The sequence below is a fragment of the Parasteatoda tepidariorum genome, chromosome 6 (genome assembly GCF_982258835.1).
Source record: "Parasteatoda tepidariorum strain Cologne lab strain chromosome 6, Ptep-v5.0, whole genome shotgun sequence".
In the NCBI taxonomy this organism is placed as follows: domain Eukaryota; kingdom Metazoa; phylum Arthropoda; class Arachnida; order Araneae; family Theridiidae; genus Parasteatoda; species Parasteatoda tepidariorum.
In genome coordinates this window covers 92,470,752-92,483,761 of record NC_141760.1, presented here as the reverse complement: position 1 = coordinate 92,483,761, position 13,010 = coordinate 92,470,752, and the positions used below count along the sequence as shown (strand labels likewise).

The 13,010-nt window shown below is 30.8% G+C and overlaps 1 protein-coding gene across 5 annotated transcripts in view; it reads right to left on the bottom strand.

Annotated features, from left to right (window-relative positions):
* Positions 1-9,935: 9,935 nt before the first annotated feature.
* Cap-G (Chromosome associated protein G) overlaps positions 9,936-13,010 on the bottom strand; it is a 31,671-nt gene continuing 28,596 nt past the window's right edge. For 3 of the 5 annotated variants that reach the window (XM_087166172.1, XM_087166173.1, XM_087166174.1), the window contains exon 16: positions 10,223-10,940. In XM_087166172.1, the coding sequence (XP_087022298.1) occupies positions 10,392-10,940 (549 nt within the window). In that variant the 3' untranslated portion in view covers positions 10,223-10,391. Of the gene's footprint in view, positions 9,990-10,222; positions 10,941-13,010 lie in introns of those variants that run through there. The other 2 variants (XR_015434787.1, XR_015434788.1) reach the window with 1 other exon arrangement.

Sequence of the window (13,010 nt, the reverse complement as noted above, 5' to 3'; positions counted from 1 at the left end):
ATTGTTTTGTGGGGGGTAGTAGTTATCGACAATGACAACTTACATCTACGAAAAGGTACCCCATCATAGAATCGAGTTAACATGTCTTATATACTAGTGAATTGGAATTATATTTTTGTAGTGGTAGACACACTACAGTTCTCCTCTACCAGTTTTATCTGTGATTGAATTCGATGAACGAATAGCACTAGTTGATTCATAGCTGTTCTGTGAGAAGGCGGGAGAGCCGTATTAAGATCACCATACTTTTTGAGTGCTGATCTGAGAGTTGTATTAAGTTCACGCTCTCTCTTCTGTTGCCTTTAGCAGTCAAGTGTATACATTGTGTATTGATGGAGACTGAGAAGCAACAGCGTGAGGACAATGTCGCAGTCACAAGTCAACTGCACAATGTGGACCATCCATCGAAGTGGGCGTTACAGTTTAGATAGGCGTGTTCACATGATGTCCGAAAGTCACCAATGTGGGGGATAATAGTTATCGACAAAGTCAACCTTCATCCATGAAAAGGTTGGATCATAGGATTGAGTTAACATATCTTATATACAGGGTATCCGCACACCTGGAAAGTTATGAAAAATCATGTATTTAGGTCTCCGAAAAATCTAATTTTTTAAATGGAATCCCCTCTCCTAATCTCATCTTGTTCCAAATATTTGAATTCCTAACAAAATCTCCACTAAGTCATATTTTATTAGAATATAAAATGATTTTATCATGTTCTTTAAAAATTATGGTGTTCTTTCAAAAAATGAAAGAAAAAACATTTCTAGAGTCAATTATCTTTTAAACTTCGGTGAATTAAGAATTTTTATTATTATAATTTTTTTTAAATTTTATCAATTTAAAATTCTAGTTGAAGCAAACCAGTCATTGGCAAATTTTTTTTAAATTGCGAAATGAGAACAGAAAAATCAGTTGTATTTCTTTACTTTCTGATGAACAAGAAAAGCATCTTTAGAATATAATTCTGCAGAAAAAAAATTATTTACTTTTGTATTTTTTTCAGCTATATTATTGTTTCAACTCTTTCTTTACTCTGTTTTTAAATTTAAAATCAATAAATATGAAGATGCAGAGTATAACAGTTTTGGTTATACCTATCATTTCAATTAATGTTATTATAATGCTTTTTTAAATGTATTGTTGCGTTTTTGTCGTAGAAAATAGTAACTTCGTTAAGTCATGGAATTCTTGGAATTAGTCGTGGAAAATCATGAATTTGAAGATCTAAAATGTAACAGATACCCTGCATATACTAGTGAATTGGAATTATATTTTGTAGTGGTAGACACACTACAGTTTCATTGAAATCATTAATTCGATTATCTGTGATATTTTTTTATTTGTTGCAAAACATTTATTTTCCAGTTGAGAGACAACATTCTTCACAAAGCAATGAGGTAAACTACTATTCTGTTTTATTTATAAAGTTTGACAAGTAATTATTTAAATCTAATTCAACATTAGATATGTTATTTCCTTCTCTTCATTTTAATTCTACTGATAATGTCATGTAATTTGAGATTTTCAATAATTTTTGTTACAATTGTTTACAATTAATATATAACTTTTATAAATATTTATTCTATAAAGAGGGAATCATATCAGTATCTTAGAATTTAAAAAGTATTTATTTACCCTAGATCAGTGGTCGGCAAAGTGCGGCTCCAGAGCCGCATGTGGCTCTTTAGCTCTTTAAGTGCGGCTCTATCACAAATATCCACAGAAGACGCAATAATATTTTTATTTAAAAAAAAACTTGGTATGAAAAAAATTATATCTTATTTTGATAAATTAAAATTCTTCTATAAATCGAGAACATGTATAATTTTTTGTTTAAGTTAAAAGATGGATAGGTATTTAAAATTTTATATTGTTGTAAAAATACGTAACAAACATAGAGTTTAATTTTATTAGTTTTCGTAAACGTTAACACAAACCATCATGTACAAGCTACCGGCTGAAATTATTTGTATGTTTACGGCGTACTTCGGTGTGATACAAAAGTACCACAAGCATGAGCGCGCATACTTTTTCTGAAGTAGTGGGCATTGTTCGCATTAATAAATATTTATTAAGTATGAAATTTTGTTTTATTTAGTGTAATAAAAGTTTACTAAAGAAGCAGATTTGGCTCCCAATTTTTTTAAAAATTGTTGTAATGTTCATATTTGGTTCTTTGACTAAGAAGTTTGCCGACCACTGCCCTAGATTAAAGAAACTTTTTTTTGAATTAAGGATTGTTCAATTGTGGAGAAAATTTTTGTAATAAAGCACCCACATCCATTGAAATGAATCAAAAGATTTTCTCCTAGGTGTAAGAAAGTAAGTCCAAAAATTATCAAATAAATAAAAAAAACTTGTCTAACTTATAAAATATTTTATTACATATATATTTTTATAGGAACATATCAGCATTAATAAACAAATTGTAAGTTAACTTAGGATTCATATAAGGCGGTTGAAAAGTGACATCTCATGAGTGAGAGTCAAGAAAAATTGCATAATCAGTAAGTAATAAAATATGTTAATAATAATTAAACACTGATAAATTTTCAACATTTTAGAGGCTAACAATTCCACAAAAGTGCAAGTTTTATGCATGCATCAGAAATATTACCAAGTTACAAATTTTGGGATTTAAGTTAAATATTTATTTAGTTAAGATAAAATTTACAAAAATGTAATATTTTATTTTTGCACTGCAAGGGGTTATAAATTCTTCCTACTCAATAGTGCTAGAAATATGTAAGATAGCTGTAATATTTTATTCTAGTGTCAAAATCAGTAATAAGAGAGTTGTCAAAATTATGAAAATGCAAATTATGTATAGATATTTTTTGTTTAATATGCATGTGAAAAATTTCTTCACAGTAAGTGCTAAAAGGAAGTTAAATAAAAATTATTGATTTCACATAAATTATTTAGTGCTAAAGGGAGCAATTTGATTTTTCTGTTCTGATACGTTAATTTGCATTAAAAGTAATTAAAGATTAATTGATCTTTTTAAAAAAAAATTGAAGTGAGCTAGTAAATTGGTAAAGTTGTAGAGATTTGCCCATTTCGTACGTTATCCCGCTTGCTATACTGTTAAATTATCCTGGACTTTACGCTACCCTTTTAAAGAAAATCTCGCTCTATATATTTTTCTTACAAATCAAAATCCTTTTTTCTCTACAAAGCTTGCTTAAACCTTTTTTGAATTTTCTTTTCTTCTTTAAGAGGCTTGTTTATTAACTGTTCTATAACTGTCATTAAACAGCCGACCCAATCCTGGGTTAACGACTACCAACGTGCAACTCCGTATCTTTGTGATTTTGATCCTAGTCCTGAAGACAAGGGAGTTCCTGGATCAGTACTCCCAGAGGGAACATGGAGGACTTTGTAACCTGAGATATTTAACATGCATCAGTCTCCATTTACTACACAGAGAGCCTTCGGCCGATGGGGAACGGACTCACGATCTCTTCGACATGGCCCCAGTGCCCTACCAACCAGGCTATCCCAGTCCCATATTAACTGTTTGTTGATTTTTTAACATTCTTGTTATTTATTGCCCTTTTGTCAGTGAGAGGGGATTTCTTCCTAGAGTCAAAATTAGAAGGGCAATGCACAGGAAGGGTGGTCAAAGGAAGAATGGGAGATTAAATTTGCGAGTGGAATTTTTTCCAACAAACATAAATTTTTGAAAAGTATATTTATAATTCTTTTAGCCCGATTTTAGGTTATCCTGTTTCGTACGTTTTTTAACGCTAGTCAGACAGAAAACGTAGAATCGGGGTTCCACTAAACATAGGCTATGAAAAATATGCATAGTCAAGTTAAGAATAATAGGCATCATTTAGTCCCTTCTTATTAACTTCAGCTTTCAATTTCTCAACCTGATTATTAATTGTTATAAATTACTTTTTATGGGTCTAGATACCTGTGTATTCACTCTTTTCTGAAGTGGAAATAATTAGATGGAGTACATTAATTATTAATATGTATAATTGAATATGTCTATTAACCTAGCCATGACCTCTCAGAATAAATATACCACATAAAATGAAGTATTCAAATATACTTTATGTGTAAAATTAAATAATTTTAAAACATATAATATCAATAGGACAAACACTTTTATTAGATGTCCCGACCTATCAAATAAAATCTGCTGAGTACAGTTGTAAGATATTTTTATATGGAAGACACAAATTATGATAAGGAAAAGTTTCAATGTAATTCGATTGACTTTGGATTCAGAATTTTTGTAGATATTTTACGCAAATGTTGTTCTACTGAGAAATAGTTTAAACTAATTGCTATTTAAACTAAATAAGTTAATAAATTTTTTTTTTAACCATCATAACTCCAAAAAGTTTAGAATTTGTATAATCTGTAATGTTACTTACCAAACTTAGATTTTTGTTGATACTTTGTCTGGTTGTTGTGCTGTTATTTGCCAGGGAGCAGAACTGTTACCTTAGACTTATACATTTGTTGTTAGCATCAAATTCTGTAATATAAATTGCTCTTTCTCTATTCTATTTGTTTTTTTAGTAAGCAGACTTGCTGCTGGCAGGTATCTGATTAAGTTTGGATCGATGAACAACATTTTCGCTGAGGTCTACTCCTACATATTTGAACTGGAAATATCTGTTTGAGACGCATTGTGACCACTTTTAGTAATTATCATCGAAGTTCATTTTGACTGTCTGAAGGAAAAGATGGAGAATCCGTTGCAGCTATTGTGAGGCTTTGCCAAACTTCTATGCTACAACATAAAGTAAGGATTAGTGTCCCTGATGTGCTTAATTGATAATTCTGGTGAATTTTATTTCAACTGAAATTCTCTACAGTTATATGAACTTGTGTTCTAAAAACTTTTTGGAAGTCTGTTGAATTCTTCCACTTAAGCATATTTATTGTTCTATGAGTTTGTGACATTTTGCCAGTTCTGCTAACTGTAGAGGGATCTGTACCTACCATTATATATTACTAATACATCATGTTTTGTAGTTTGTTAGAAATAATTAAGCACTCCAGAGACAATAATCTTTACTTTGTTGTGTTGTAGCGTAGACTTTCTGAGAATTCCTCTCAACAGTTGCAGGAATGAGATTTCAAGTCTTTTCTTTTAGAATGCTATCAGATATTGAAGATGAGTGTGTCATTCTTAGTGGTCACGCTACTCTTAATCTGGATATTTTCAATTCAAATCTATAGGAGCAGGCTTCTGTTAGAATGTTGTTTGTTCATCCAAACCCCCAGGTGACAAAATCTTAATTACTTACTAAAAGAATGAATGGATGAGAGAAAGATTCCAACACCAAATAGTATTTTAACCTATCACCTATTTTAATTTTGAGTGAAATTGATGTCAACAACAAACATATATAAGCAGGAATCTCTTATATTTTTGATTGAAAAAAACTTCAGAATCATTACATAACACTTTTATTTAATTTGTCCATGTACAAGAAGTTCTCTTTTCTCTTGCAGGTGGAAATCTTGAATCCTAGAAATAGTACACAAGTCAGATGTACTCAGTGATATCCCTAGGTTTCTGAAGGAGGGCAACTTAAAATGAATGGAGGTTGTTGCAGATAATGGGGTTCTAAAGGCTTGAAAAAATATCAAGCATGTCTGTTTTTATTTGTATTTCTTGAGATATCTCCTTTTTAAATCTTATATTATACTTTTTGAACATCTTGTTTTTTAAAAAAAGAATGGTGAATTCATGTGTTTTTCGGAAGAATCGCATAACCTAATACAAAGTTGTGAAAAATATGTATGTTATCAAGGTCATAACACTAGTCATCCTGTTGTTTGGTTTTGAAGGCCGATATAGTACGGTACATAACCTAGATGCGTCAGACTCTATTAAGCATTTTTTTGTTGTTGCTAAGGCCGTCATTATGTAAACCACCTGTAGGCACATCAAAGCTTTTAAGGATACTAATACAGCCGACATTTGAAAAATATTAGCATTTAAGCGTGATAAAAGATAACACTTACTACTGTAGACAACAGGATAGCAATTGCCACAGAAAGGCTCTTTGTCAGAAAATCTAGAATGAAAAATTCTGCTAAAATCCAAAATAAATCTGTTTCAGTATTGCCAAAAATGCAATCTTAAAATATTGCACTATTCTAAATACATACTGTGGAAAATGTGTTAAAAGTCCGCACATGACGTTTCAATAGTATGACAACATAATTGACAATAAACGAGGCATAAAAATGCTAAAATTAAAGAATAGAGAGCAGCTACTTAACATTAAATTATTAGGTGCTTTAATGTTGGAAAGCTTTCTTATAAACAATTGGGCAAATTCAAAACCAACTATTTTTTTTATCTAATTGGTTAATGATTGTTAAACAGTAATTAAAAAAAGGTTTAAAAATTTCACTCCAGCCGAGGGTCTATTTAAAGCTTCCACACCATATCATTATGTGATGATTCGTGTTTCATAATCTCAGATTATTTTTTTTCTCTTTCTTGTGTCAGCTATGGTTATATCAAAACTAGTTTTTGTATATATATATGTATATAATTATTTACATGAGAATAAAGATTTATTTAAATTTTTTGTCATCTTTGTTGATCACATAATAGAATTGTGTTGTCTAGGAAAATAATTGTTTTCACAGGCTGAATAAATATTTCTAAGATTTGTAGATATACTTTTCAACTTTATAAATGATATAATTTGGAAACAAAACAGGATTCTTTAAGCTAATATACTTTTGTTGGTGTAAATTTGAAAGTAGCTTAAAGACCCAATATTAAAATTACCTAATCCACAATTATCATTAGCAGTAATTATTAAGCCCCAATTAGCTATTACGCTTAATAAATAGCACAATTAGTATAACCATCCATTATTAAAAGAATAAAGCAATATCATTCAGTAATTCTCAGTACTGAAATAACTTGCGCTTAAATGGCAAAAAATTTCAACTCAAACACAATACAAATATAACTATGCAAAAAATAAAAGTAATTTTTATTTTATTTTATTAAACTATTTATTATTGAAAACTAATTTATAGTAGTGGGACAAAACAAATCCTACAATAAATAGTGCTTAGAGTTTAGGTTTGTGCTCATTAAGCATAATTATGACTGAAATGATGTATTAAAAATATCTGAATTATTAAAAACAAGTGATACTTTTTCATTTTTACACTGTAGATTCATTACAATAATGTGACCCTTTTTTTACCTTATAAACTAAAAAAATTTTTTTTTTGGCCTCTATAAATTAGATGAAATAATAAAATAATGTTTTTTTTTCATATATAAAGCTATATTTAAGACAAAGTAGTTGATAAAGTACATGTTGATGTTTTTTTTTCTTCTTCCCTCTCAAACATTTGTTGTTGTTACACATCGCCCTGGAGAAGGAAAGCCTAGACCCGGTCCAGTAGGCCCCGTCGCGTCAGTTCCCCAGATATCTGCAGAAAGTCCCGATCAACCAGCAACTGCTTATAAGAAGCGCCAAGGCAAAAAAGGTGATCAGGACTAGCAGATTGTGAGCAGGAACAAGGTTGGAAAGTCTTCTCCCCATTTTGAAACCTTAAACATTTAAGATGGTGACTACGAAATCTGGCCATGGCCGAGGGCCGCATTCAATACACTAAATTATACTGAAAGCGCAATAAAAAAATTAATTAGTAACTTTTTTACGGATGTAACATTTACCAAATTAAATTTATATTCTTAAAGGCATATTTATTTAAAGTTATACTTTTGAAAATTACATTTTGGTGTGTATTTAATTAATGTCTAATTAATATATTAATTGACTAATGTAAATTTAATAAGTCTTTTTACTTACAGCAATTTTTTTTTTTTTTTGCCTATTGCACACAATAAATGTCTATTAACATTTAGAAAAAAGCATTTAATAGTTACCTGGTTTTATTGGAATAAAAGTTTGCTACTTGAAGGCTCCATTGAAACCAAAATCAAGGAAGATCTCTATAGTAATAGTTGTCTAAATGGTGGTGAGAGTCTAGCCGTCATTGCTGTTGTCTACATAGCCTGTATACCATGCCAAGAAAATAGTATTTAACAGCTTATCTGCAATTATTTAAAAGTTTAAACAAAGCTGTAAGCCATAGCTATAATATTTTAAGTTCATTAAAAAAAAAAGATCAACTAAGATTTTATTTTAACTTGAAATATATACATACCTTATAATGCAACAGTAAATAAAAATCTAACACTAAAAAGACTGAACATTGTTGTATACCTAGAAAGACTGAAGGGAAACACTAACAGGAAAAAGGTTAGCCTGGAAAAAACTTCCTGAGAAAGCCAAGGCCCTCCTTAGGTTGTTTATATTCAGATCCACATTCAAAATCTTTAAATATGATCATAATTAATTGATAAAAAAAAAAAGAATTGATTAACGAAATCCTATGGTATTTTATTCGCTTTGGTAAGTAGAAATATTTGATTGAAAGGAACATTGGTTTCTTTGATACTTGAGTTTTCTTTTATTTATATATATGTTGAAGTACTCGTTTTTTTAAAATGAATACTGGGGTTATGGGATACTTAACATACATAACGGGCCACTATATATTCACGGGCCACTATATATACACGGGGTTCTATATATATGTTTCCATCAGGCTCGCACAATGAACGATTAAAAATAGTTTTAATGTATAGAGTGTTTATAACCAAAAATAAAGTTTGGGAAGATTAGCCTCAGACCTGATATGGATATTTAAGTAGATGGAAATCATGAGCACCATCTAATGAGACAATTGGTTTTTATCCCAATGACACAAGGAAACATGGGTTAATGGTGGGTTAACAGTAAGAAATATTTTGTTCATGTTATAAAATGTAGATCTTTCTCATCAAGATGTTCTCCACAAAAGGGAATTTGTCTTGAGGTTTGGCAAAGGGGTTCCATTTTCTTTTGCAGGACATTTAAATGTACAGAGTTTAACTATTTGGAGCTGAATGTAGTTTGCATGAATTGATTGTTTTTTGATAAAATTTGCATATAGGCATTTTTTAATAGGATTAATATGGCAAGTGAATTTAGAATGTGAATAATAATGTTTTGACTCACCCTTTCGATTTGTGCTGACTTCATCATGCATTTACATGGTTTTTCAAAACACTTTTTTGGCATTTAACCGATGTATTTCTTAGCAATATTGAAAGTCTTTCAAACTATATGGTCTATGAATTTCCAACCATGCACATGAGTAATCACCTATCTTTTTCCGACCACCTTCGTTCGATTTTGCATTGGTTTCATTGTTTCCTGTGGTTTTTCAGCTGTAAAAATTTTGATGCCACCTTTTTTGGCGTTGAGATAAACAAAATTCATTAAGTACTGAGTTTTTTAAACTGATGATTGTTAAAAACATATTCGAGAACAGAAAAAAAAAACATCTTTCAAACTCAATTTTCAGACTGATTTTTAAAAAAATATAAATATTGAAGTATAAAAAAAAGTCCGATAGTAACTAAAAAGCTAAAAATATAGTCGCCACTCAAAATTTATTCGTCGACAATAATGACCGAATTTCACGATGTCTGCATATGACAATTATGAATTCAAAAGCTTGATGGCAGGCATTAGGCAACCTAAGGACGAACGACTCTCTTATTTTAGAAAGAGGGTCAAGTCTGAGTAATTTTGAAGAGTGTTATATGTGATTGTGAGCATACAGAAGTTTTGAATTCCTTTTTTTTTTTGGTATTTAATAACATATGTTAATAGCAAATTTCTTTAAAATCTGTCAAGCAGTTTTGGAGATTTTTTGACCAAGCCTGAATATTCTCTTACTTTTGAATTTTCAAAAGTGGCGGTGTTACTAAAAGTATATGTCCTCCTATTTGAAACCAGTATACCAAAGAGCATATAGTTAATATTAATTTAAAAATCAGACATCAACTAAAAAAAATAACATAATTCAAACCAATCGTTTTTGTTTATTATAATTTATTTAAATATTGTTATGAAACTCTTCAAATATTCAATCGTGTTTAAAAAGTTAACCTTTGGTTTATATTTTAAAAGTAACTTGGGCTTTTAATACATCAATTAATGACATAAAAGAAACAACAGAATATTTTTTCTGGCCTAACGAAATATGAAACTTTTGAGAAAACTGCTTCACTAGACCGAAAAGAGCACTAAGAGTAATGGGGTTTTCTAATTTTTATGAATTGTTTATAAACTAAGTATAAATCCTGAAATTTTCGAAATGTATTTAAACTTTATTTGTTTTAAAAATATAAAAAAAATATGTATACATATGTCACACTAATACAAATGATCATCGTGCAACTTATCACTTATTGAGTATCAAACAATCAATTGATATGTTAGTTAATATTAATTTAAGTTAGTAAAAAAAAAAAAAAATTAACAAGTTTTGGTCAAATTAATGTCCAACTGCTGTTTTCGAGATTTATTTTTTTGTGGTCCGGGAGTTTTGAAACTATTGTCTGGCACAGTTTTCTTTGCGGAGGGGCCAGGTGTCTTTCTGGACAACCTATTACCAGTTGCTGTTTTTCGTGGAGTTGGATCTGGGATCTTATTGGATGTTTCAGCAGCAGATGGTGTTGGAATTTGAACGGCTGTCAAACGACTTGGTCTTTTGACTGTTGACGCTTCTGAAGAATTGATTGAAGATCGAAGTACGCTTTCATCTGAACTTGATACACCAGATACAGATGAAGTATCTACTTCAATATCAGAATTTCTAGATAGTATATCATCTTGGATTTGAGAAGAAGATGCATCACCGAATTCTAGTTTTTTTTGAATTGGTGAATCTATTTCTTCATTTTTGGACTCCATTAAAGGAACTTTGTTTAATGCCTGCTGAATTTTCTTCAGATAACTAGAGAAGTTCTTTATGCTCCTTTTAGCATAAGGATTTTTTTTCTGGAAGATGGATGACTGCAGGCTCTAAAGAAAGAGAACAGATTTATAGGTATTATAATGGGAAACAAAAACATATTAACTCTCATTTGACACCAGGGATGCACAACATATGAGACAAAATTGGACTTCAAAGCCTTTTAATTTGGTATCTGATGATATTAAATATTCATAAAAACATGAAGGAAAAAAGGTAGCAGGATCAAGGGCGCCGGCAGAATAATATAAAAGCGGGTGCAACCCTCTAACAAACTACCCCCCCTTCGATTTAGTTATTCGGGCCATACCATTTTATTCAGATGTAGCAGAGGCAATCTAAATTGGCCTTACTCTTCCAGCTACTACGTGCACTATTGAACACACTTTTAGTACAATGCAATGCATCAAAACAGGGAAGCGGTCTGCAATGTCTCTCGAGAGATAGAGTAGTTTGTGTATGCTCAGTGTGGATAATAAAAGAATCAAAAGATGATTCAGAATTCATTGAAAAGATTATAAACAGATTTGGACAGCTAACAAGACGATTAGAATTCTTGTTTGATTAAACAATTTTTTAATTGTCATGTATTAATAATTACTTAATTATTTGTTTTTGAATAAAAATATTTTCGATAAATTTTTCCCCCCTGTATCTCTTTAATTGTTTAAAAAAAAGCCAGGGGGTGCATTAAGCAAGATATATTTAAAAAAAAAAAAAAGCAGTCATGCTTTGTAACTGTAAAGTGAGACTCTTAGGCTTTAAATTTCCTTGATTTTCCCAGGTTAAAATCTTAAAATTTTCCAAGTCAGTTTCCCCCCCCCCCTCCATTCTTTAAAATTTAGTACATAGTTTACTTTTTGTTTCAGTTAGTACCTAACCAAAATTAACTAAGCATCAATAATAGCAAGTTGATTTACTCGCTTCTCCTAAATAAATTAGTTTCATATCTCCATAAATTTTTCTCTTTAGTACGTATCTTATTTTAAAAAAAAATTCCAATTAGTACTTTTTACAGAAATTAATCAAGCATCATTCTTGTCAATAATAGTATGGCGATTTGTTTCGCTTTTCTCCTAAGGGATTTAGTGCTCTCAATTTTTTTTTTTTTTTAAAATTTCAAATACTGTTGATTTTAAATCATTTACTTTCGTAGAAATATGTTTTAAAATGATAGTTATATATATATATATATACACACACTCTATAACAAAAAAATTGACGCACCAAGAAGGAGTTGTCCAATTGAAACGAAAATTGGTGGATAGGAAGCAGGGGTGATTGTGAGCCCAAGTCAAAATTCCGAAAAATTTCTTGAGTTAAAAAAAAAACAAAAAACAGTTTAAATTGAAAAAAATTTAAACAAGGTTTTTTTCCTATATTTCTTAGTTTACTTAAAATATATTTAAAATTTTACACATACCTATACCATTTACACATATCTAGGATGACCTGGAGAAGTAATTAGAATTTACAAATATGTCTTTCTTTCTTGAGTTTATGATTATAACAACTATTTACTGATAAAAAATGAATATTTATCATGAATATAAGCTTATAAAGTATCTCTCTGGCTCTACCTTACAAACAAATAAAATACAATGTGTTTTTAAGTTCCACCTTTGAAAATTTGATTTCCGGAAACTTCTGTGATAAATGATATTTTGAAACGTCTGGACCTTCAATCTCCGGAAACTTCCAGATCACTGTTAGCGAAAATTCCGGAAATCCGGATTTTTTCCGGAGCACAATCACCCCTGTAGAAAGACAATGTACAATACATTGTCAAAACACGTCTTCGATGATCGTCAGGTTGCTCGATCAGGCAGGAATGATGCCGACTGGGGACGTATAGTCTTTAGCGACGAATCCCGCTTCCAACTGTGTCCTGACGATCATCGAAGACGTGTTTGGAGATGCACAGGGCAGAGGGGGGATCCTGCCTTCACTATTGCACGCCACACCGGCCTTCAACAAGGCATTATGGTCTGGGGTGCCATTTCCTTTGACAGCCGGACCCCTTTGGTCGTCATTAGAGGTACACTTACGGCACAGCGGTACATCGACAACATCCTAAGACCTTTTTTGCTACCGTTTCTTTTGCAGCGCCCTGGGATGGT